This window comes from Hypomesus nipponensis, chromosome 21, assembly GCF_054491055.1.
Source record: "Hypomesus nipponensis isolate SF chromosome 21, ASM5449105v1, whole genome shotgun sequence".
NCBI lineage: Eukaryota > Metazoa > Chordata > Actinopteri > Osmeriformes > Osmeridae > Hypomesus > Hypomesus nipponensis.
This window is the reverse complement of record NC_140381.1, coordinates 3099332-3123535: the sequence shown is the minus strand read 5'-3', so window position 1 is coordinate 3123535 and position 24204 is coordinate 3099332. Positions and strand designations below refer to the sequence as shown.

The window sequence follows — 24204 nt, the reverse complement described above, 5'->3', positions numbered from 1 at the left end:
CACCTCCACCCCTACCCCCCTCACGCCTTCACCTCCTGGGGCTTCTTGACGGGGGCAAACAGTCCGCAGCACCCCCCCTCCCCCATCCAGGCCGGCCGGTCCATCTTGGTCACGTAGAGCAGGGGCTCGATGCTGCTGCTCAGGTCCATGATGGAGAAGACACTGGGGCTGACCCGGCAGCGGAAGTGTGCCACGGTGAAGTAGGAGTAGAAAGGGATGAGAGCCACGGGGGGGAGGTAGTTGAAGACGATGATGCTCAGGAGGGTCAGCACCATCTTCAGGGCTTTCTTCTTCACGGGGTGCATGACCTCCTTGCCGGCCACGGAGCGCCTCAGCGCCCAGACGACGGAGATGTTGCAGAAGATCATGAGGGCGAAGCTGAAGAGGATGAGGCCGCTGAAGATCTCGTTGACGCTCATCACTCCCAGGATGCTCTTGGTGAGGCCGTACGCCAGGATGAGGCACCAGGCCACCACGGAGACGGCCGTGCGGATCTTGTTGTCGCGGATGCCGGTGAAGAGGACGGGGTGGACCACGGCGACGTAGCGGTCCATGCAGATGCACACCTGGGGAAAGGGGAGGGGATGATGTCATCGTGTGCTCTTCCATCCATACATCCATCTTTTCAACCACTCATCCCTCCCTCCACCCTCCCCTCACCCCATTCAGCCTCCTGGAGTTCCCGCTCACCAGGAAGAGAGGGGCGGTGTCTTTGACCCCGTATGCGAAGCGCTGGAAGTACCACACACCATCACTGGCCAGGACCATCCGGTTGACCATGTCGATGGGGGACATGAGGCAGAAGTAGGCGTCCAGGATGGCCAGGTTGATGATGAAGATGTCCGACGTGGATGAGTCGCCCTTCTTGCTGCGGGCGATTAGCCAGATGACCATCAGGTTCAAGGGCGTGCCGATCGCCAGGTTGATGATCTGAGGAGAGGAAGGAGGAGGAAGAGGAGAAGAAGAAACAAGAGGAGGGATGTATGGACGGATCGTAAAATGCATTAAAAACATGAAATTGGCTGAAGGGTGGGCAGATGTCCAGATGGACGGGCAGGCAGACAGACAGACAGACAGACAGACAGACAGACAGGCAGGCAGGCAGGCAGGCAGGCAGGCAGGCAGGCAGGCAGGCAGGCAGGCAGGCAGGCAGGCAGGCAGGCAGGCAGGCAGACGGGCTGAGGGCCTCACCTTGACGCTGTAGTAGAACACAAACGCGTACGGGGAGGGTTCACATATGTCCAGCTGGTACCAGAGGGGACGGACTCCTGAAGTATCCAGGGCCGTGGAGTTCAGAGACGGGTCGCCTGCCGTCATGTTGGAATAACTCATCCTGGAACATGGGTTCAGGAGGAGAGAGAGGGAGAGACAGCGATGTGTTTTTATTTACTTCACTGGGCAGTCAACACTCCCCGCTAGCCACCAGCTACACCACACTGGACATTCGCAACCTACTCAAAGAGTGAGACAGAGGACAGAAATCTATACTTACACTAAATAGTGTTACAAATGAATCGCAAAACACCATCACTTGCTTGTTCACAAGCTCTTGGCACAGAGACAACCTCACACCCCACGATTCAAACACAGGAAGACTCGACACTACGTCCATATTAACCCAACATTAAACCCGTCTTGGACCTGGACACCACAGGCGTGTCTGAAGGAAGATCAGAGGGACCCTAAAGGCTCTTACCTGAGGGGAGTCGTTCCCCACACACTACCTCTCTCCTCAGTCCACTCCGGTTGTCTCCGCCAGTCTCTCTGGTTCCCGTAGAAGGCGTGTGTTTCCTCCTGAGAGAGCGTGCGTTCCTAAAGCGGTCCCCTTCTCCACACAGCCGTCTTACAGGGACCCGCGTTACTTATAGACGCTCACCTGGGACCGGCAGAGAGCTGCCATAGGACAAAGGATCTGATTGGAGGAGCCGGTCTGCTGAGCATCCATCCAAGATGGCCGTCCCCCTTTGAGGTGGCCACACCGCAAGGATGTGATTGGACGGTGTGGCCAAATAGAGGAGGGTGACGCCAGAGAGAGATGTTCTGGGATTGGATGGTTGGTGTGGGTGGTGAGGAGTAGGATGGGGGGTTGTTAGGTAGGCAGGGCCTGAGCTTGGTTGTCGGTGCTTTCTCAATTATTCGTTACCTCTCTATTGCTATTGGTTCAAGGGGCTGGTGGCGCTGGTCTCAGGTCAGATTAGGCTTCACATCGCTGATAGTCCAAGATGGATGAGACAACGATGTAACTGATCTCAGATCTTGGCTGCAGGGCAAGTTCACATCCCTCTCGCACGACTAAAGTGTGGCTTCCCCTGATGTAAGGGAAGGCTGACAAACAGGTGATGCAAGGCAGAGCCACTCGGCACCGACAACAAACATGAGAAATATGGAGCAAGTGTTTACATTTACATTACATTTAGTTATTTAGCAGAAGCTCTTGTCCAGAGAGACTTACAGTAAGTACAGGGACATTCTCCCCGAGGCAAGTAGGGTGAAGTGCCTTGCCCAAAGACACAACATCATTTGGCACGGCCGTAAATCGACACAACATTCTGATTAATAGCCCGACTCCCTAACCGCTCAGCCATCTGACCCCCCAAGTGTTGCACACTTGAAGTAAAACTCTCAACAGTGTGCTGGGAAAGGTTCTCTATTTATTCACACTTTACACATATTACAGCTCACTTCACAAGCAACGAGTCCAACCGCCAACACAGCCATTTCTGATCACCTCAGAAAGACACAGTACTAATGACATCAGGACGACTGATTGCATTGTATGAGCCTCAAAGGGGCTGATCCCAGACCTAGTGTGTCTCCTTCTCCCAGGCAGGGAGAAGATCCGGCCGAATGGCCCACCTCTTCTCAACCTCTCCCTACTCTGGATTAAACAAAGGATTGATCCAAAACAGACATTTAATGGATTTACAAACATCTCTCAAAGTCAATACTGTTTGTGGACACTAGAAGGATTGTTGGAATTTGTGGGTGTCAATGTATGCTTTCTCTTTAATGCTGAGTTGATGTAATTTGATGTTTTAATGTAACTTCCTTTCCTGTTATGATAAATCAGTCAATCTTGATATCAAAATGATTTTAATGTACGAACTAAACCATTTATTAATGTTGTATTGTTACATTTTGTATTAGCAATACATGGCATTTTAAATAACTGAACTCAGTTACCAACCACTTCACACCTGTACCCGAATCTCAGGATGACACTCAGATGGGGAGTAACTGACCAATCAAAGAGTTCACCGTCGAAAGGTTACCTCCTTTTCGCAAGGATTCTAAAACCCCGACGGACACGCAAACCATGCTTTTTCGCAACGATTCACCGGAAGTGTTCGCAACACATCTGACCTATCCTTCTCAATCAGCAACTCACTGGACCACCAGGAACTTTGATGAAAGATTCCTTTTCTTTAACTGTTTGACAACGATGAACGGAACTTTGTCTCTTCTTCTTCAAATTGACAACAATAACTGCGATATTGCTATATTTCTTACTTGTGACATTGGCATGTTGTGATTTAATATGTCTGTTTGATTTTAGTTTGCAAATTATTTAACCTAACTTTCGTTAGGATTAGTTAACATACTCTCGCCATTGTTCTTCAGAAGCCTATCTTTCTTTCTCTCTCTCTCTCCCTTCCCCCTCCCAACGCGCTCTCAACCTACCATCTTGTATTCCACTCTCATCATAGTTTAGGACCTACTGTATACAGTTCAACACAACTCACTCTCAACTGACTCGGACAGGTTGAAATCCGTTCTAGCGACGTTCATTTTTGCCACTACTTTCCTGCCAAAATGGCGACGTAAACAGTCAAGTCAAGTGACGTCCGGAGCTCTATAGCCCATTGTAGGTTCATTTGCTAAGTGACATTTCAGCAAGATGTATGTGTGCTATCTGGGAAGAGAGGCTACTAGTAGCTGCAAAATGTGTCAGCTCAGATGTACAGTATAGCCCAGACCTCATTCAGAGGAAGTTTCTTAGGTCAGTCAGTACTGGGCTACTGAGTGATAATGTTAATGGATAATCTAGGAGTGACTGACGAGATATCAATAGAATATCGAATAATGAATTATGCTGCTGCTGTTGATTGGGAGACACAGCAGAAAAGTTGAAGAAAAGTATCCCAAATAAGACAGCCAGAATAAATGAACTACAAACAGAAACAACCATTTACCAGCTGTTTAGTGACAGGGAAACAGACTTTGGCCAGCCATCTTAACACAACACTTCAGTCACGGCCAGTGTTAAAAGCCAGAAGATACAAGTTGCAAAAAGCCCAGCAGAAACCAAACTGATGGATGAATTGAAACAGTTGAGAGAGGAAGTGGCTGAGCTGAGAAAGACTGTTCAGTACTCAGCAAGACCATCTCACCAGTTCCAAAGCAGAGGGAAGAGGTCATGCAGAGGATGTTAAGACCGGGGAGAAGAGGAACAGTATGATCACTGCTTCAAATGCGGAGTGGACACTTCTCAAAAGGATGCAGAGGCCAAAGGAACACAAGAGGTAACACTGATTCAGCTCATATCAAAGGACAGACCGTAGAATACACCTCCCCTGCCACTCCAGAACAACAGAGCGGGTCACGAAACACCATGACTATTCTCAGAGAAAGCATTTTCCAATTAGAAGAGAGACTGCGAGCAGAAGGGTGTTCCCCAGGTTGAAGATTGGCAGGGTCTGCTTATGTGACCAACTTTGCAAAAAAGTATTGATCCGTCCTCATAAAGATTGCCTGAAAACTCCCTGGCACTGTCTCTTGCTGTCATTTTGGTCGATACCTGCTTCCTTTTCAATTCTTGACATTTTTGGCTTTTTAATAATAGAGATGTAATATGAGTTTATTGACATTTTGCCTCAGACCAATGCATTCTACTCGAACTGTGGGTTTTTGTTGGAATTCTGCGCCCGCGAATTACGTTTGAGTCTGCTTATGGGACACAGGATCGCAAGTGTGCCTCACCAATGACACCTGGAGGAAGAAGTGCCTCCAAATGTGAAGGTACGGAGCACTGAAGAACTCCTTGGCTCTGGTTCTCTTGGGGGGAAAGCCGTCAACCAGACCGACATCCCTTTACTTTCTTCAAGTGTGCAACACTTGCTCCATATTTCTCATGTTTGTTGTCAGTGCCGAGTGGCTCTGCCTTGCATCACCTGTTTGTCAGCCCTCCCTTACATCAGGGGAAGCCACACTTTAGTGGTGTGAGAGGGATGTGAACTTGCCCTGCAGCCAAGATCTGAGATCAGGTACATCGTTGTCTCATCCGTCTCTGACTATCAGCGATATGAAGCCTAATCTGACCTGAGACCAGCGCCACCGGTGTAAGTCCCGTGAACCAATAGCAATAGAGAGGTAACGAATAATTGAGAAAGCACCGACAACCAAGCTCAGGCCCTGCCTACCTAACAACCCCCCATCCTCCTCCTCACCACCCACACCAACCATCCAATCCCAGAACATCTCTCTCTGGCGTCACCCTCCTCTATTTGGCCACGCCGTCCAATCACATCCCTGCAGTGTGGCCACCTCAAAGGGGGGCGGCCATCTCAGCAGACCGGCTCCTCCAATCAGATCCTTTGTTCTATGGCAGCTTGCTGCCGGTCCCAGGTGAGCGTCTATAAGTAGCGCGGGTCCCTGTGAGACGGCTGTGTGGAGAAGGGGACCGCTTTTGGAACGCACGCTCTCTCAGGAGGAAACACACGCCTTCTACGGGAACCAGAGAGACTGGCGGAGACAACCGGAGTGGACTGAGGAGAGAGGCGGTGTGTGGGGAACGACTCCCCTCAGGTAAGAGCCTTTAGGGTCCCTCTGATCTTCTTTCAGACACGCCTGTGGTGTCCAGGTCCAAGACGGGTTTCCATGTTGGGTTGATATGGACGTAGTGTCGAGTCTTCCTGTGTTTGAATCGTGGGGTGTGAGGTTGTCTTTGTGCCAAGAGCTTGTGAACAAGCAAGTGATGGTGTTCTGCGATTCATTTGTAACACTTTTTAGTGAAAGTATAGATTTCTGTCCTCCTCTCTCTCTCTCTCTCTCTCTTTGACTAGGTTCCGAATGTCCAGTGTGGTGTAGCTGGTGGCTAGCGGGGAGTGTTGACTGCCCAGTAAAGTAAATAAAAACATATTTGTCTCTCCCTCTCTCTCTCCACCTGAACCCATGTTCCAGGATGAGTTGTTTCAACGTGACGGCGGTCGACCCGTCTCTGAACTCCACAGCCCTGGATACTTCAGGAGTCCGTCCCCTCTGGTACTTTCTGGACATATGTGAACCCTCCCCGTACGCGTTTGTGTTCTACTACAGCGTCAAGGTGAGGCCCGTCCATCTGGATATCTGCCCACCCTTCAGCCAATCTCATGTTTTAATGCATTTTCCAGTAGGGTGGAGGGGGTGAGGGGAGGGGTTGGAGGGATGGATGCATGGATGGAAGAGACATCATCCCCCCCTCCGCCTCCCCAGGTGTGCATCTGCATGGAGCGCTACGTCGCCGTGGTCCACCCCGTCCTCTTCACCGGCATCCGCGACAACAAGATCCGCGCGGCCGTCTCCGTGGTGGCCTGGTGCCTCATCCTGGCGTACGGCCTCACCAAGAGCATCCTGGGAGTGATGAGCGTCAACGAGATCTTCAGCGGCCTCATCCTCTTCAGCTTCGCCCTCATGATCTTCTGCAACATCTCCGTCGTCTGGGCGCTGAGGCGCTCCGTGGCCGGCAAGGAGGTCATGCACCCCGTGAAGAAGAAAGCCCTGAAGATGGTGCTGACCCTCCTGAGCATCATCGTCTTCAATTACCTCCCCCCCCTGGCTCTCATCCCCTTCTACTCCTACTTCACCGTGGCACACTTCCGCTGCCGGGTCAGCCCCAGCATAGAGCAGCAGCATCGAGCCCCTGCTCTACGTGACCAAGATGGACCAGCCGGCCTGGATGGGGGAGGGGGGGTGCTGCGGACTGTTTATCCCCGTCAAGAAGCCCCAGGAGGTGAAGGCGTGATGGGGGGTTTGGGTGGAGGTGGAGGGGAAAGAGGTGGGATGACTCAGGTAAGGAGGGGGTGGAGAGAGAAAGTAAAAAAGAGAGAGATAAATTAAGAGAGAGAAAGTAAAAGAGAGACAGAGAAAGTAAAAGAGAGAGACTGGTTGTGCGAAAACATTGTTCACAGTCGTCCCATCTCTCTGCAGCATATTAGCTAATGCATGGGGAAACGTTGTGATTATAGCCACATTAAATAACCTATTAATTCCTCATTAAGGACACCTCTTAATTAAACCCCAGAGGGACCAATCAGAGGCTGGCTAGAGCCTCGTTAGGAGCCAATTAAGGGCAGCACGGAGCCTCGTTAAGGAGAGAACAGATGGGCTCAATTCAATGCTGTTGATAATAACACAGTTGAACTAGTATAGAAAACCACTATAACCAGGATGACGGTGATGTTTAGGCAGCAAGTTATGACTCAGGAGGAGTCTACATTAAGGCATAGAATAGGAGATTAATGGCAGCCTTTCAGTGGAAACAGTGGAATTTAGAATAACTACAGAGTTATTTGGATCTTTCATCGTTTATTTTTCAATGTTCTGTCTTGATTGGAGACAACCAACACAGTACAGTTCAGTGGTGTTAGTCTGATAAAGATATTATATATTGTGTACGTAATGTATGGTAATGATTGTCTTTGTATGTGCATTGGGATAATAAAAATAAAATAAAGTAATTAATTACAAAAAAACATCAAATTATTTAATAAATTGAACTCGAAAAATATATAAACTTGTCCATATATATCGGTTGAGGTACTTGTCTTAATTGGAATAATTTTGTCGCTTCCAGAAGCTTCAGTCCACGCTTACGGAATCCTCACACCAACTGCCACAGTAGTTCAAGCTGTCTCTCAAGCCTGCTTGATTCTAACCTGTAGCTCTTTCAGGCTTTCCGGGCTGGCCTCAGGCCCATCCTCAGAGTTAACGTACCCAGGATAGACGGGGTAGAACCGGGGTGGAGGCAGACTGGCGATGGGGCCCGCCTCCTCTCCTGCTGGAGGTGCTATCAGCGGGATCAACTTGGCGTGGGCATAGTCAATCTCAAACCCCTCGAAGATAAGCCCCACACCCCACGCCCCCAACCCCTCCTCCAGGTACAGAGACACCTTCCGGGTTGCCAGAACGAGTTCCGTGTAATCCCCCTCTTCGAGTCGGAGTATGTCGGAGGTCAGAGGTCGGCGGGGGACGATCACGGTGAGCCCGGGGGAGTTGGGGAAGGGCGTGAGGAACGCCACGTGGCCCCGGTCCTCCCACACCCTCCACTGCTGCTCTTTGCCACGCACGATCCTGGAGAAGAGGCCGGCGTGCCGAGGGTCTTCCCCCAGGAAGGTGAGGTCCGGCGGGGCCCCACCGGAAGCCTTCTGACTCCGGTGGAATGAACCCCAGGGAGCCTCCACGACACAGAGAAAAACATCACAGAGACAATCTCTTACATCAAGAGCAAGACCAGAGAGGAACCTAGTCCAGGATCAGCAAAGAAAGAGAATCTAAATCCAGAGAGACTGATCAACATGATACACTGCCTGAACGAGCTGAACGACGACACGCTACAGAGGGAAGTGCTCGCTGAAGGACGCTTGAATGGACTGACCCCCTCACAGTGCTCTGCCCTGGCCTACACATTGACAGTTTCCAGTCAACCGTGTGACGTCTTTGACTTGAAGGCCCACAACGCATCACCAGCGGGCCACTCGAGACTAATGCCACTCCTGAATCGATTAAAAACTGTCCTGTAAGTAGAGCCACCTGACATCTTACCATTGTTTGTTTTTTCATTAAACTTTTATGATAAATCATGAGCAACATATCATTAAGGAACCAGGTCTGTACTTGTATCGTACTTGGTGGTAATGGCCAATGGCAATATATTTGGATTGGTTAGCAAGAGGAGAGGTGTCAGGGGATGTGTGAAGAAACTCTGTTAATGTTTGCGTGTATATTGCTTAGGTCGGACTGCTCTATAATAACACTGGAAACGTTTCAAGCTGTGGGTGCAGCTCTCAAGACAGTAAATAATATCAGGGAACTGGACTTGAGTGATAGTGCAGTAGGCAATGAGGTTGCTCTGTGATGCACTCGGGAATCGAACCGGCAACCTTCTGATTAATAGCCCGATTCGCCAACCGCTCAGCCACCTGACCCATCTTGACTTCCCTGCAGGTTGGCTGGTTGTGATGTCACAGAGAATGGTTGTGTGCTTCCTGATGTGTGCGTTGCGTTTAAACCCCGGACACCTGGAGGAACTGGACCTGGGCCACGATGACCCTGATGACCCAGAGGTCCAACTCTTCACCCCCCTGCTGGAGGAGCCTGGTGTCAGACTAGAGAAGCTCATGTAAATACCACTTCTCCTTGATCTCTCGCTCTCTTTTACCCTCTTACACGCTCTTTTCTCTTTTTCTCTTCATCGCTTTATCCCTCTGTTTCTTTCTCTCCCTGTGTCTGCCTATTTCTCTGCTCTGGAGAGATGCTCATACCAGCGTGTGAGCATCTATATGACGTGTGAGTAAAACTATACAATATATATATATATATATATATATATATATATATATATATATATATATATATATATATATATATATATATATATATATATATATATATAGCTTTTACTACAGCTTCAAATATTTCAAAATCACTGTGGCCCTTACGTTTTCCAGAGTCTATTTAATGCATGAGGTTAGTGTACGAAAACGGTTAGGGTTATCTTTCTGCTCCAGCTCACGTATCTAGCCATTCATTCGAAACTCACGTCTGATAACCACTTCAGGGGCTCTGGGGAATGGAAGGTCTGGTGGGCAAAGCATCCTGTTTATTTTCTCATGAAGCCGACTCAGTTCTTCCTTGATCATTTTGGTCAACGTCTGGAAATTCAACTGCATTTCAGTATAGCTTACTGTTTCTGTAGACTTTGTAGCTCCTCGTCATTTTGTACATCCCTTTTTGATTTGGGCTCGGTTTCTCTCAAGAGCTTAGCGGTAGCTAACAACTCATGCACAAATGTCTCTGCTACGTCATGTTCCTCCTCGTCAAAAGCTTTATCCACTGTCTCATTCATTGCTCGGAACAACGCGTGCCTCTTTTCCTTATCTGGTGAAACTTTGGCTTGGATACACACCTCTTTTAGCTGTTCAATCTGTAGCCGACACAGTACCTCCATTGACTGATCATGTAGCTGCTCCAGCTTTTGCATGTTCCAAAGTTTCTTCTTTTTTTTTCGTCAGACGTCTTTTTGATTCAAGCCGAGTCCCTGTTTGGGCGCCAATTTTGTTGCACACTTCAAGAAAGTAAAACTCTCAACAGTGTGCTGAGAAAAGTTATATTCATTTATTCACACTTTACACGTAAGCTATTACCGTTTACTTCACAAGCAACGACTGCTTCCTTTCGCTCTCTCTCGACAACTGTGTCTAGGTTAGCTTTGTCTCTTCCTAACCGTCATGAAACTGCATTATCCCTGGTATTACAGCGCCCTCTATAGGCCAAAACATGCAACAGCATCGTGCCATACATGCTTTGCCACACAAGCTCTCTTGGTAAGGCGTTCAGTTTTCTGAGGCGTACGTTCGGCGAGGCGGGGAGAGGTTCCGCCGGGACGTGGAGCTCTCGGTCGGCAAACATACAACTGGTGATCAGAACGACTGCTCTGCTGCGGTAATGTCGTTGTGTAATGTTGCCGGGTAGGTCCCGTGGAATGATAACAAAGGTTGGGGGGGGGGGGGTTAGTTTACTCATCACACCTGTTATCGTGTAAGACTGCACATGAAATCAATGAAAGGTAAAGTGTTTTTATTTTGTTTGTTGCACAAGGTAGGCCTGTATGTCATTATTTTGTAAGTACACATGGTAAAAAAATATATCGTTAAGAAGATGCACTCAATCATCTCACAAATTACATGTATGTATTGATCTGATTATTTAGCATTTTTGAAAGATTGTCAAATGACAGTCAGGAGACTCAGGGATTATGAACAGTATGTGTGTGTGTGCAGAGTAGGACAACAGCAGGGGAGGCCTTGTGGGTTGCTGGATTCCGGAAGCGTGGACTGAAGCTTCTAGAAGTGCTGGAAGTTATTCCAAGTAAGAAAAGTTCCTCAGCCGATATATATGGACAAGTTTATATTTTTTTCAAGTTCAATTTATTAAATAATTTGATGTTTTTTTTTTATTAATTGTTTTTTTTTTTTATTATCACAATGCACATACAAAGACAATCATTACGATACATTACGTACACAATATATAATATCTTTACCAGACTAACATCACTGAAATGTACTGTGTTAGCCTCTTAAGACTCACGTTAAATGTGCCTGAAATCGCCTACACAGCTAAATTGAAAGCTGTTCTTGAACCATCTGGAGTACATGCATGACTGTGGTGTCTTTTGAAAAGTGACACAACAGGGGTCCCCTGTTGTCAGGACCCCTGTCAGTCCTACTGGTGTTGAGTAATAGAAGCTTGAACACAAAGAAAGTGAAAATGTATATTTCCGCCTAGATTTTGTATTGAAAACAGAGGCCCGAAGAGGCCTACAGGTGGTAGGTATTAGCTGGAAGACAGCATTGGACCACAGCATGAAGCCTTACCCATTTCAAATCAAAAGTCAAACATAATATCACATTATATTCATATTTAACACATGTTTTTTTATAAGAGTACATCCAGGCGTTTTCTAAAAGGGCCTTTTGGACACTCCAGAATGAGCCAAGGTCAAGGCTAACAAGCTAATTTCAGAGCCAGTCAAAGCCAGTTTGAGAAATGTGTTTAGAACGAGTGGGGGTGGGGGTGGGGGGCAGGACGCACAGACCTAGTTGGCTTTAGAGGGTTGTCACAAGGGGGACTGGGGGCTGGGGGGCTGGGGGCTGGGGGGCTAGGTACTGGCACGCAAGCGTTTCAGGACTGGCAACAGGTTTTAATTGTCTCCAATCAAGATGGACAGAACATAGAAAAATAAACAAAAAACATCCAAGTAAAAAAGCCAAACCAAATAGCTCTGTAGTTATTCTAAATTCCACTGTTTCCACTGAAAGGCTGCCATTAATCTCCTATTCTATGCCTTAATGTAGACTCCTCCTGAGTCATAACTTGCTGCCTAAACATCACCGTCATCCTGGTTATAGTGGTTTTCTATACTAGTTCAACCGTGTTATTCTCAACAGCATTGAATGAAGCCCATCTGTTCTCTCCTTAACGAGGCTCCGTGCTGCCCTTAATTGGCTCCTAACGAGGCTTTAGCCAGCCTCTGATTGGTCCCTCTGGGGTTTAATTAAGAGGTGTCCTTAACCCTAATGCTTCGGACATTCCACAGGATAATCGGGCCGATTTCGCCCCTACCGTCAATCCTCAGTAAATCTTGATGGTTCTGCAGATTATTTTATCAGATGTTCCCTTGGTTTGAGGTGTGTTAAGAGGGACCGAATCTGCTCAAAAGGACATCGGAGGCGCCCCTATTGCGAATCGTAAATATTCTCGAATATTTAAATATTTTTGAATATTTAAATATTCTCGAATATCGTAAATATTCAAGAATACTTATTATAAAATATTTAAATTTGCATATTTATATATTCAAGAATATTTAAATATTCAAGAATATTTATGACCAGAAATCCTGATGTGTGTGTGGGGGGGGGGGGAACGCCGAGGACAAACCCCGAGATTATCAATTGAAAGAAACAATATCCAATCAGAAAGCAAGCTGAGAGAAGACGGAAACATAACAAACACAGTCATAGCGCAGCACAAAGTTAAATCAAATAAATTGTATTGAGTCTTTGGTTAAATAGTTTTGGACAGCAGAGATGGAGGATCAGCTTAATTTGTGGCAAAAGCAAACCCTTTCTTTTTTCCGTGAATTTTCTGTGAAAATCATTCCAAACACTAACATCGCCATTTCTTCCTGCATATTGTCCCCCATGGTTATTCTGAAGTCTGGAGAGATTTAGCAGATTTCCTGTGTTCACAGTCTGGTTAAAAATCTGTTTGTGTGTGGTGTCTTTGCACACCACACACTATAGGAGCAAAACGGTTAAATCTAGGATTTTTGGTCCTCATGTTTGTGGTCTCTCACAGTTATAAAATCTTAAAACAAATATTTTAGTGTGTCCCCAGCATTAGACGCTTGAGTTCTAAATATTTCCGACGCTCCCACCAGAGTGAGTTATTTCTCAGAAACGGAAGCTAGCCAGCTTTAGTTAGCTTCCGTTACCTAGCAACCTAGCATAATACTCGTAGCAATGCAACTACCTGCTAGGGTTACTTGTTAGCTTCCTCATTGTAAATTTCAAAGCCATACTATAGCGTTTGTCATATGGTTTTTGTCTATAGGAAAATAGTCAGTTGGAATGTTTGAAATCACACGTGCAACACTACGCTGTGGGGCCCGCATTCGAACTATCGCATATGTGCGATGCTACTCCTTAACGGGTTAGTGAGAAGTTAAGTGGTTATTTAGTGCGGCTATATTCACGACATTTCCCCAGGCTGCAGAGAGATGGGACGACTGCGACGACGTGTTCGCACAACCAGTCTCTCTCTTTTACTTTCTATCTCTCTTTACTTTCTCTCTCCATCCCCTCCTTACCTCAGTCATCCCACCTCTTTCCCCTCCACCCACCCCCCCCCCCCCCCCCACCCCTCACGCCTTCACCTCCTGGGGCTTCTTGACGGGGGCGAACGGCCCGCAGCACCCCCCCTCCCCCATCCAGGCCGGCCGGTCCATCTTGGTCACGTACAGCAGGGGCTCGATGCTGCTGCTCAGGTCCATGATGGAGAAGACACTAGTTGCTACCTGGCAGCGGAACTGTGCCACGGTGAAGTAAGAGTAGAAGGGCATGAGGGCCACGGGGGGGAGGTAGTTGAAGACGATGATGCTCAGGAGGGTCAGCACCATCTTCAGGGCTTTCTTCTTCACGGGGTGCATGACCTCCTTGCCGGCCACGGAGCGCCTCAGCGCCCAGACAACGGAGATGTTGCAGAAGATCATGAGGGCGAAGCTGAAGAGGATGAGGCCGCTGAAGATCTCGTTGACGCTCATCACTCCCAGGATGCTCTTGGTGAGGCCGTACGCCAGGACGAGGCACCACGCCACCACGGCGACGGCCGCGCGGATCTTGTTGTCGCGGATGCCGGTGAAGAGGACGGGGTGGACCACGGCGACGTAGCGGTCCATGCAGATGCACACCTGGGGAGAGGCGAGGGGGGGACGATGTCATCGTGTGCTCTTCTATCCATGCATTCATCTGTTCAACCATCCGTCCCTCCCTCCACCCTCCCCTCCACCCTCCTGGAGTTCCTGCTCACTAGGAAGACAGGGGCGGTATCCTTGACCCCATAGGCGAAGTGCTGGAAGAACCACAAGCCGTCGTTTTGCAGGACCAACCGGTTGACCATGTCGATGGGGGTCATGAGGCAGAAGTAGGCGTCCAGGATGGCCAGGTTGATGATGAAGATGTCCGACGTGGATGAGTCGCCCTTCTTGCTGCGGGCGATTAGCCAGATGACCATCAGGTTCAAGGGCGTGCCGATCGCCAGGTTGAAGACCTGAGGAAGAGGAAGGACGAGGAAGAGGAGAAGAAGAAAAAAGAGGAGGGATGTATGGACGGATTGTAAAATGCATTAAAATGTCAGCTGGCAGATGTCCAGACGGACGGGCAGACAGACAGACAGACAGGCAGGCAGGCAGGCAGGCAGGCAGGCAGGCACGCAGACAGGCAGACAGACAGGCAGGCAGGCAGGCAGGCAGGCAGGCAGGCAGACAGGCACGCAGACAGGCAGGCAGACAGGCACGCAGACAGACAGACAGGCAGACAGACAGGCACACAGACACGCAGACAGACAGACACGCAGACAGGCACACAGACAGACACGTAGACAGACAGGCAGGCAGACAGACGGGCTGAGGGCCTCACCTTGACGCCAAAGTAGAACACAAATGCGTACGGGGCGGGTTCACATATGTCCAGAAAGTACCAGAGGGGACGGACTCCTGAAGTATCCAGGGTCGTGGAGTTCAGAGACGGGTCGCCTGCCGTCATGTTGGAATAACTCATCCTGGAAGATGGGTTCAGGAGGAGAGAGAGGGAGAGACAGAGATGTTTTTATTTACTTCACTGGGCAGTCAACACTCCCCGCAAGCCACCAGCTACACCACACTGGACATTCGGAACCAAGACACCCTAACACCTCACACCCCATGATTCAAACACAGGAAGACTCGACACTACGTCCATATTAACCCAACATGGAAACCCGTCTTGGACCTGGACACCACAGGCGTGTCTGAAGGAAGATCAGAGGGACCCTAAAGGCTCTTACCTGAGGGGAGTCGTACCCCACACACTACCTCTCTCCTCAGTCCACTCCGGTTGTCTCCGCCAGTCTCTCTGGTTCCCGTAGAAGGCGTGTGTTTCCTCCTGAGAGAGCGTGCGTTCCAAAAGCGGTCCCCTTCTCCACACAGCCGTCTCACAGGGGCCCACGCTACTTATAGACGCTCACCTGGGACCGGCAGCGAGCTGCCATAGAACAAAGGATCTGATTGGAGGAGCCGGTCTGCTGAGATGGCCGCCCCCCTTTGAGGTGGCCACACTGCAGGGATGTGATTGGACGGCGTGGCCAAATAGAGGAGGGTGGCGCCAGAGAGAGATGTTCTGGGATTGGACGGTTGGTGTGGGTGGTGAGAAGTAGGATGGGGGGTTGTTAGGTAGGCAGGGCCTGAGCTTGGTTGTCGGTGTTTTCTCATTTATTCGTTACCTCTCTATTGCTATTGGTTCAAGGGGCTGGTGGCGCTGGTCTCAGGTCAGATTAGGCTTCACATCGCTGATAGTCAGAGACGGATGAGACAACGATGTAACTGATCTCAAATCTTGGCTGCAGGGCAAGTTCACATCCCTCTCGCACCATTAAAGTGTGGCTTCCCCCTGATGTAAGGGAGGGCTGACAAACAGGTGATGCAAGGCAGAGCCACTCGGCACCGACAACAAACATGAGAAATATGGAGCAAGCTCTTACTAATGTGTTCAGTTTTCTGCGGCGGTACGTTCGGCGAGGCGGGGAGAGGTTCCCCGGGGCGTGGCGCTTTCGGTCGGCAAACACAACAGGTGATCAGAACGACTGCTCTGCTGCGGTCGTTGTGTAATGCTGCCGGGTAGGTCCCGTGGAATGATCACAAGTTTGTGATGGGGGGGGGGGGGGAGGTTACTCAACACACCTAACACACCTGGTTAATCAACACACCTAACACACCTGGTTAATCAACACACCTGTTATCATGTGTAAAACTGCACACTACAGAAGACACAGAAAGCAATGAAAGGTAAAGTGCTTTCATTTTGTTTATTGCGCAAGTTGTCATTATTAATGTCATTATTTTGTAAGTACACATGGTAAAAAAAAAATGCATACATTAAGAAGATGCACTCAATCATGTATGTATTGGTTTGATTATTTAGCACTTTTAAAAGATTGTCAAATGACAGTCAGGAGACTCAGGGATTAGGAACAGTATGTGTGTGTGTGCAGAGTAGGACAACAGCAGGGGAGGCCTTGTGGGTTGCTAGGCCCCCCCATCCCCCCTCACCCCCCCACCCCTCTAGAGCTGAATCTGCGTAGAGCACTTCCAGGGGGCCTACTTTGGCAGCTGGTGGAGTGATACAGTCGTGTTGGGCCCCACAAACAACCCAGGAAACAGCCGCTCTGCGGTGTCCACGCCGACAGCCGTGTGCAGCGGCCTGGCGGTGTCCTTGACGACGTCGTAAAACGAGATGCGTCCCTTCACACTGTCGAGGAACACGCCCACCCTTCGCGAAGAGCCGCTCACTAACATTGGCTCCGACTGCTCCCCTCCCTGAATGAGTTGGTAGCTGTTTGCGTGGCACATCAATGCCCAGGACCCTTTAGCAACCCCCAACACACAATCCTCACTCTCCCCCCCTCGCTGGATTCCCTGACGTGTCATAGCCACTTGACACGCCTGACCCCTCCAGTCTACCTCCCAGTAGCACTGTCCAATCAGACCCTCTCTGCACAAGACCTGAGGATAGGCAAACCTCCCTTGGGCGTGGCTGGACTCTCCGCCAATCCGCTCGGCACATGAAACACTCAGGAGATCCCGGGAGAGAGAGAGCCCTGCGCACATGCTGGCGTCGTCAAACGAGAGAGGACAGGTGTCTGGAGAGAGGAAGGACAGGCAAGAAGTGAGGAGAGAAAGGTGAGGAGAGAGAGGTGAGGAGAAAGAGGTGAGGGGTTGTAAGATTAGAGTTATGTTAGAAATGGGGTCTCAAGTGTCAAGCAATTCTAGATAGTTTTATATGTTTTGTGTTTTTCTACTTTGGCTATAAATATATAAATGTGATAAATGTATTGCGTGACTACACGGTAACATAGCAACGGCGGAACTCTTACACTTCAGGAGTGTCGTTCTTTTAATTTCCCCGTTCTGGAGTCCGAGTCTGGTCGATAAACACAGACAGATACTAATGATGACCAGGAATGGACACATGAATGCACAGCAAGTGAATGAGCAAGAGAGAGAAAGAGTGATCAAATACACAGACAGAAATAGCGAGGCAGATGGAGCGAGAGACAGAGAAACAGAGAGTGAGATGTAAGGAGAGAGATCAAATACAGAGACAGAGAAATAGGCAGACACAGGGAGAGAAAGAAACAGAGGGATAAAGCGATGAAGAGAAAAAGAGAAAAGAGCGTGTAAGAGGGTAAAAGAGAGCGAGAGATCAAGGAGAAGTGGTATTTACATGAGCTTCTCTAGTCTGACACCAGGCTCCTCCAGCAGGGGGGTGAAGAGTTGGACCTCGGGGTCATCAGGGTCATCGTGGCCCAGGTCCAGTTCCTCCAGGTGTCCGGGGTTTGAACGCAACGCACACACCAGGAAGCCACAACCATTCTCTGTCACATCACAACCAGACAGCCTGTAGGGAAGTCAAGAAAATAGTGGGCAAACTGCTGAACAGTTTTGAAGTGAAGCTTTGCACTTTACTAAACAAAAGGTGGGATTTTTAATCAAAACTTCCATCAAATAATGGCCTTGGCACTAACCCTAGTTTTTGCAGTTTGCAGCGTGGGTCTCCCAGAGCTTCACACAGTATTCTGACCCCAGGGTCTCGTATCTTGTTATGCATGAGATCCAGATACGTCATATCAGACCACAGGGCTTGGGCAAGCTCTGCACAACAGGCCTCTGTCAGGTCACATTCTCCCAACCTGGAGAGAAAGAAACAGGGAGAGAGGGAGAGAGGGGGAGAGAGAGAGAGAGAGAGAGAGAGAGAGAGAGAGAGAGAGAGAGAGAGAGAGAGAGAGAGAGAGAGAGAGAGAGAGAGAGAGAGAGAGAGAGAGAGAGAGAGAGAGAGAGAGAGAGAGAGAGAGAGAGAGAGAGAGAGAGAGAGAAGAGAGAGAGAGAGAGAGAGAGAGAGAGAGAGAGAGAGAGAGAAAAGGGGGAGAGAGGGGGTGGAGAGAAAAAGAGCCGTTGAAAAATACTCTTGTCCTGTTTTTAAGGGGGAAAAAATCTGGTTTGTACAGAGCCTCACATAAACGCGTAGATTACATAGATACAAAATACACCAACATTTAAGGACATGGCACATACTTAAAGGGAGACGGAGAGAGAGATAGAGAGAGATAGAAAGAAAAGCGAGCGTGGAAGAGAGAGAGGAAAAGAACAACAGAAAATCAAAAGGGGACAGAAATTAAACGAAAACGAGTTGTTGCTACTGCTACACCTCATATCAACAACAACAAAACAACAACAAAACAACAACAATAGGTTACAATCACAAAGCCATGCTGGGGGGGGGGGAACAGGCATGCTGACTAAGCACCAAGTCCTCTCAAACCAGGACTCACCTGAGCGTTCGTACGCTGCAGCTGGCGCCCCCTAGCTGTACGCACAGGAGCTGCACTCCACAGTCTCCGAGGCGGTTGGAGCTGAGATCCAACTCCTTCAGCCTTGAGTTAGCAGACTTCAGGACTGAAGCTGCTGTCGCACACACAGCCCCCGTGAGGCCACAGCCCTCCATGCTGTTGGCGGAACACAGAAAAACACCAACGACACGTGGTTGGTACAGGACACGTCACAGCATTAAACAGGATATTATGGATTTGATTTGGAATTCGAGGTATTATATGAGGTATGATTTTCGAATGTTAACAGAATAACAAAGTTACGGACTAGATTTGATTCATTTTAATTATTTTGATGGTTTGATTATTGTTTTTTGTTAACGATTTTTAACGTTTTTTTTTCAACATTTGTAATCAACGTTTCAGGAACAAAATCTGCAACTTTAACATCAGCTTGTTGTTTGGTCGAAAGAGGGGGTCTCTTTATTGTATCACAGGAGAGCCTACCTCTGACTCTGCAGTGAGTAGTGTGAAGATGTCAGCCCAACAAGACTCTACCTCAGCCTACCTCAGCCTACCTCAGCCTACCTCAGCCTACCTCAGCCTACCTCAGACTCTGCAGTGAGCAGTGTGAAGACGTCAGCCCAAACAGCAGAACTTCTGCGCCGGAGTCCTGCAGGTCGTTACCACTGACGCTCAGTCTCTCCAGCTTGGTGTTGGTGGAGGCAAACACAGGCCTCCCTGGACAGACAGCATCTCTCCAACCTTCGGCCAAGTATTAAAAGAGTCTATGTAAAAACAGTCTGTATATATTATAAAACCCAACATATAACCTAACATAGCAGGGCATAGTGATCTATAATAATTATACTGTAAAAGGGGATTTGTTTTTGTTTTTTTAGCAGTCTTTGAGATTAAATAAAACAAGCAAATTAAACAGCTAAAACCTTTGACAGCAGGGGAGAGAGTTTGTCTCACATACACATGCGCATATACACACACACACACACACACACACACACACACACACACACACACACACACACACACACACACACACACACACACACACACACACACACACACACACACACACACACACACACACACACACACACACACACACACACACACACACACACACACACACACACACACACACACTGTACACACGTAGGTCATGTGACACCCACCTTAGTGTCTGCAGTTTACAGCTCTCGTGTTTTAGACCATCACAGAGTAGCCTCATCGCCTCATTGCCTACTGCATTATCACTGAGGTCCAGTTCCCTGATGTTATTTACTGCCTTGAGAGCTGCACCCACAGCTTGAAACGTCTCCAGTGTTATTCTAGAGCAGTCCAACCTAAGCAATATACACGCAAACATTAACAGAGTTTCTTAACACATCCTGACACATTAGGATGATGATGATGATAGCCTCTTGCTAACAAATCCAAATATATTGCCATTGGCCATTATCACCAAGTAAGATACAAGTACAGACTTGTTTTTTTAATAATATGTTACTTATGATTTATCATAAAAGTTTCATGAAAAAGCAACCATGGTAAGATGTCAGGTGGCTCTACTCACAGGACAGTTTTGTACCGATTTAGGAGTGGCATTAGTCTCGAGTGGCCCTCTGGAGATGCGTTGTGGGCCTTCAAGTCAAAGACGTCACACGGTTGACTGGAAACTGTCAATGTGTAGGCCAGGGCAGAGCACTGTGAGGGGGTCAGTCCATTCCAACGTCCTTCAGCGAGCACTTCCCTCTGTAGCGTGTCGTCGTTCAGCTCGTTCAGGCAGTGTATCATGTTGATCAGTCTCTCTGGATTTAGATTCTCTTTCTTTGCTGATCCTGGGCGGGGTTCCTCTCTGGTCTTGCTCTTGATGTAAGTGATTGTCTCTGTGATGTTTTTCTCTGTGTCGTCAAGGCTCCCTGGGGTTCCTTCCACCGGAGTCAGAAGGCTCCTCAGGTGAGCCTGGCAGTCCTTTTGGGAGATGCCCAGAAGGAAGCGGACAAAAAAGTCCAAGTGTCCACGCTCGCTCGCCAAGGACAGGTCCACCGCAGTTCTGAGCAAGGCCGACAACGATGTGAAGGCATTGCAACTCATTGGAAGAAATGAAGTCGCCCCAACCTTCTCGAACTTGATGGTGAGTACTACATGTTCTAGATATGAAACACCGGGATAATAAACGTGATCTTCATCCTCAATTTCTTGCTTTTTCCCAAATGTCATTGGCAGGTCCCCAAACCGGGATAACTGAAAAGCCGTCCTCAGACTCTCCTCTGTCATAAGTAGATTCCTGTTGGTTTTCACAAACACACAAAAAACGTACAACGCTGCAAACAGTTCCTGGATGCTGAGATGTACGAAACAGTACATTTTCTCATCGTACAGACCGGAATCAACCTTGATGATCTCTGTGCACATTCCGGAACACACGGAAGCCATTTCCACATCGACGCCGCAGTCCCTCATGTCGTCCTCATCGAACAGGATCTTCCCACTCTCTTGGTGCTTGAAGGCGAGCTCTCCAAGCTTGAGGACAAGCGTTTGGTCGTCGTCCGACAGCTCCTTCGGGTTCCCCCTGCGGCCCCGCCCCATATTGTACTTCTCATTCTTCACACTGGTCTGCACAAGGAGGAAGTGAATGTACATTTCGGTAATCGTTCTCGGAATCTCAGTCCGGGATTCGCTGTTTCCCTTCTTCATCATCTCCCTCAGAACCCTGAGTGAGATCCAGCAGAAGATGGGTAGATGGCACATGATGTGCAGGGATCGGCAGGACTTGATGTGGGTGATCATCCTGGTTGCCAGTTCTTGGTCTTCACGGACCGCCTTCCTGAAGTACTCGTCCTTCTGGGAATTGTCGAACCCTGTGATCTCTGTGAAACGACCGACGAGGTCGTGTGGGATCTTGTCGGCGGCGGCAGGTCGTGAGGTTATCCAGATGCGAGCGTTGTGAAACAGGTGGCCCTTGATGAGGTTTGTCAGAAGTTGATCCACCGAAGAAACTTTGTCGAGCTTGCTCAACACTCCGTTGCTCGCAAAATCCAAAGGGAGTTTGCTCTCGTCCAGCCCGTCAAAAATGAACAGCACTCTCTGGTCTTCGAATTCTATGCCCTTCACTTCTGGGTGAAAGATGAAGAGAAGCTCAAGCATACTTGCGTCATCTTTCATCAAATTCAGCTCTCTGAATGGAAGGATAAAGGTGAACTGTATGTCCTTATGGATTTTCCCCTCCAGCCAGTCGAGAACAAACTTGTGCACTGTAATTGTTTTGCCAACCCCGGCGATTCCAGTCGTCAGAACTGTCTTGATCTTGCCTCCGTACCGGCAGTTGAAGATGTCGGCGCTGTTAACCACCACACCTCTGGAACCTGCCGTCATATTTGCTCGCTCGACCAACACCACCTCGTGCTCGGTGGTGACCCCTTCGCTTCTGCCCTCGAGGACGAAGAGCTCTGTGTAGATCTTGTCCAGTGGGACTTCGTCCCTCGTGCCCCGGTGTACAGCTACGTACTTTCTCTTCAGACGTGCTTTGTGTTCTCGTTGGCTCTTCTCCCACAGTGCTTCCGATTTACTGACTGAAGACCACAGGGAAGGACGATGGTTTCAGAAAGAGGCACAGCAACATGGGAATAACTTTGGGCCATTTAAAGTAGACAAATGGAGAACAGAAGCTTCTGTTATGTGCTGTACTGTACATACTGTCCACACTATCTCCACTGCCATAATATGTCTCTGTAGTGTCTGTAATTTATAGCCTGAGATTGGCTTTACTGTACATTAATTCTATGCTTTTACACTTGTACCTGTAATTCTCCACAATGACAATAAAGTTGAATCTCATCTAATCTAATCGATTAAATATATAGCTCAGTGGCAAAGTACACGTCAAGAGGTTGCAGGTTCGAATCCCCTGTGACTTTAAATAAAAATGTCTGCTAAATGAAGGCATTTGCAGAGGGATGCATGTCAGGGTCTCACTGCATTCAGGGTAAGAGCCATAAGAAACAGAACTAAATGTACTTAACCCTTGTGCTGCCTTCGGCTCATTGTGACCCACCGTCGTGGTGCAAAAGGTGGGTCACAATGACCCGTAGGCAGCACAAGGTAACATTTCCTCAGCAATATTCTCTGCCTATTTCCTATAAGGACAACTCAGTCAGACTTTGAAGCATAATCAATCAATGTTCATAATGATTATACCCTACAGACCTAAACACAATACAAAAGTCATATACACTTGCTTATCTTATCTTTCAGTTTCTGTGAAGGCAAATTCTGTTCACTTTTCCTTTACTTCCGTTGTTTATCTTCTATTCTGTTATACTCTATGTTATTCTATTCTTAACAGACAACTCACCGTTCTTGCTCTTCTCCTCGAGTGACTGGACGAGGTCGTTCCTACGCAGTTTCCTCATGATGTGTTGCACGATGACCAGTGACCCGTCGCTTCCATACTCACAAATCAGGAGTTCCGCGGTGTCCGTCCTATCCAACTCCGACTGGTCCCCTCGTACGGGTTTGAAACCATCTGGAATTTCATGGTTGAGCAGCTTTTTGAAACGTTTGAAAGACTCCGCTTCCAACTCTTCCAGGTGATTCAGGAGGAGCATCAACATAGTAGTCGCCATGACGTTGTCACGGTTACTTTATCCCGTGTTTTTTTTTATTTTTTTTTACCTGCAAGATAAAAGCCTCTTTATCTCAGGCCTACGTTTGCCCATTCGTTTTAGAAGTCATATTAATACTAAACGATGTGCATGTAAATACAGAAGAAGATCAAAGATCAGTAGTGCGTAGTTCCAGTAGTCTATTCCAGTGGTCAGAGTCAAGGAACGGTCTGATTCACTGGCCACTTAAAGCCCCATCTAAGGTTGACACGGTGGCTAACAAAATGGCTGATAGGCCTCCTGGAAAAGGTTGAGCTCAAGGCGTGGATTTAGAACATATGGGGTGGATACGTATAACTTAAAACAAAAAATACAGTAAATACGCATTAGCCAATTAGCATGTAGGCTGCATTAATCAATACAAATGTCATCCACTTAAACATTAGGCCCACCGTTTAGTCATGTTAAATACAGAGCGGGGAACTCACCGTTCGACGTCGGCAACTCGTTCCATGCAAGTGAGCGCCGTACCGTATCTCCTTTATTGCCGTTAACAGTAACGGACTTTGAGCCTTTATTTATAATTCAAAAGGTTTCAGCTGAAACCATGGACTGTACGTTTGAAACGTTCTGTATCTCCGGGGCTGGGATATGCAGCCGGAGACAGATGCTAGGTGGA

General features: G+C 48.3%; 5 protein-coding genes across 5 annotated transcripts; all 5 read right to left on the bottom strand.

Moving 5' to 3' along the window:
- Positions 1-20: 20 nt before the first annotated feature.
- LOC146237468 (G-protein coupled receptor 35) lies at positions 21-10489 on the bottom strand. The gene is made up of 4 exons (XM_084685931.1): positions 9797-10489; positions 1192-1333; positions 691-930; positions 21-566 (listed from the first exon to the last, which is right to left on the bottom strand). Exons 2-4 carry the CDS (start codon positions 1330-1332, stop codon positions 21-23), a joined length of 927 nt encoding a protein of 308 aa, XP_084542057.1. The 5' UTR covers position 1333; positions 9797-10489.
- Positions 7533-8507, bottom strand: LOC146237469 (uncharacterized; the record flags this gene model as incomplete). Its single annotated transcript, XM_084685930.1, has 1 exon — positions 7533-8507. A coding segment is annotated over one exon (615 nt), but the record flags the coding sequence as incomplete, so codon positions are not given.
- Positions 10490-13684: 3195 nt separating the features above from the next.
- On the bottom strand, positions 13685-15083 carry LOC146237467 (hydroxycarboxylic acid receptor 1-like). The gene is made up of 3 exons (XM_084685929.1): positions 14958-15083; positions 14350-14589; positions 13685-14230 (listed from the first exon to the last, which is right to left on the bottom strand). The coding sequence occupies exons 1-3, from the start codon at positions 15081-15083 to the stop codon at positions 13685-13687; spliced, it is 912 nt and encodes a 303-aa protein (XP_084542055.1).
- A 1526-nt stretch (positions 15084-16609) lies between these two features.
- LOC146237466 (ribonuclease inhibitor-like) lies at positions 16610-19503 on the bottom strand. The gene is made up of 5 exons (XM_084685582.1): positions 18904-19503; positions 18100-18264; positions 17799-17972; positions 17449-17495; positions 16610-17214 (listed from the first exon to the last, which is right to left on the bottom strand). The coding sequence occupies exons 1-5, from the start codon at positions 19074-19076 to the stop codon at positions 16673-16675; spliced, it is 1101 nt and encodes a 366-aa protein (XP_084541708.1). The 5' UTR covers positions 19077-19503; the 3' UTR covers positions 16610-16672.
- LOC146237465 (NLR family CARD domain-containing protein 3-like) lies at positions 18944-24092 on the bottom strand. The gene is made up of 5 exons (XM_084685485.1): positions 23276-24092; positions 20495-22493; positions 20094-20264; positions 19509-19665; positions 18944-19077 (listed from the first exon to the last, which is right to left on the bottom strand). Exons 1-4 carry the CDS (start codon positions 23544-23546, stop codon positions 19584-19586), a joined length of 2523 nt encoding a protein of 840 aa, XP_084541611.1. The 5' UTR covers positions 23547-24092; the 3' UTR covers positions 18944-19077; positions 19509-19583.
- Between the last annotated feature and the right edge of the window lie 112 nt (positions 24093-24204).

What these genes read in the sequence shown, in the direction of transcription:
- LOC146237468 (XM_084685931.1), bottom strand. Translation starts at nt 1,332, where the DNA reads ATGAGTTATTCCAACATGACGGCAGGCGACCCGTCTCTGAACTCCACG. An exon ending in TGTTCTACTACAGCGTCAAG is followed by an intron (nt 931 to 1,191) that starts GTGAGGCCCTCA and finishes TCCTCTCCTCAG; the next exon opens with ATCATCAACCTGGCGATCGG. An exon ending in ACACCGCCCCTCTCTTCCTG is followed by an intron (nt 567 to 690) that starts GTGAGCGGGAAC and finishes CCCTTTCCCCAG; the next exon opens with GTGTGCATCTGCATGGACCG.
- LOC146237467 (XM_084685929.1), bottom strand. Translation starts at nt 15,083, where the DNA reads ATGACGGCAGGCGACCCGTCTCTGAACTCCACGACCCTGGATACTTCA. An exon ending in TGTTCTACTTTGGCGTCAAG is followed by an intron (nt 14,590 to 14,957) that starts GTGAGGCCCTCA and finishes CCTCTTCCTCAG; the next exon opens with GTCTTCAACCTGGCGATCGG. An exon ending in ATACCGCCCCTGTCTTCCTA is followed by an intron (nt 14,231 to 14,349) that starts GTGAGCAGGAAC and finishes GCCTCTCCCCAG; the next exon opens with GTGTGCATCTGCATGGACCG.
- LOC146237466 (XM_084685582.1), bottom strand. Translation starts at nt 19,076, where the DNA reads ATGGAGGGCTGTGGCCTCACGGGGGCTGTGTGTGCGACAGCAGCTTCA. An exon ending in TGCAAACTGCAAAAACTAGG is followed by an intron (nt 17,973 to 18,099) that starts GTTAGTGCCAAG and finishes ACTTCCCTACAG; the next exon opens with GCTGTCTGGTTGTGATGTGA. An exon ending in GTCAGACTAGAGAAGCTCAT is followed by an intron (nt 17,496 to 17,798) that starts GTAAATACCACT and finishes TTTATCGACCAG; the next exon opens with ACTCGGACTCCAGAACGGGG.
- LOC146237465 (XM_084685485.1), bottom strand. Translation starts at nt 23,546, where the DNA reads ATGGCGACTACTATGTTGATGCTCCTCCTGAATCACCTGGAAGAGTTG. An exon ending in CGAGGAGAAGAGCAAGAACG is followed by an intron (nt 22,494 to 23,275) that starts GTGAGTTGTCTG and finishes TGTGGTCTTCAG; the next exon opens with TCAGTAAATCGGAAGCACTG. An exon ending in AATCGGTACAAAACTGTCCT is followed by an intron (nt 20,265 to 20,494) that starts GTGAGTAGAGCC and finishes TATATTGCTTAG; the next exon opens with GTTGGACTGCTCTAGAATAA.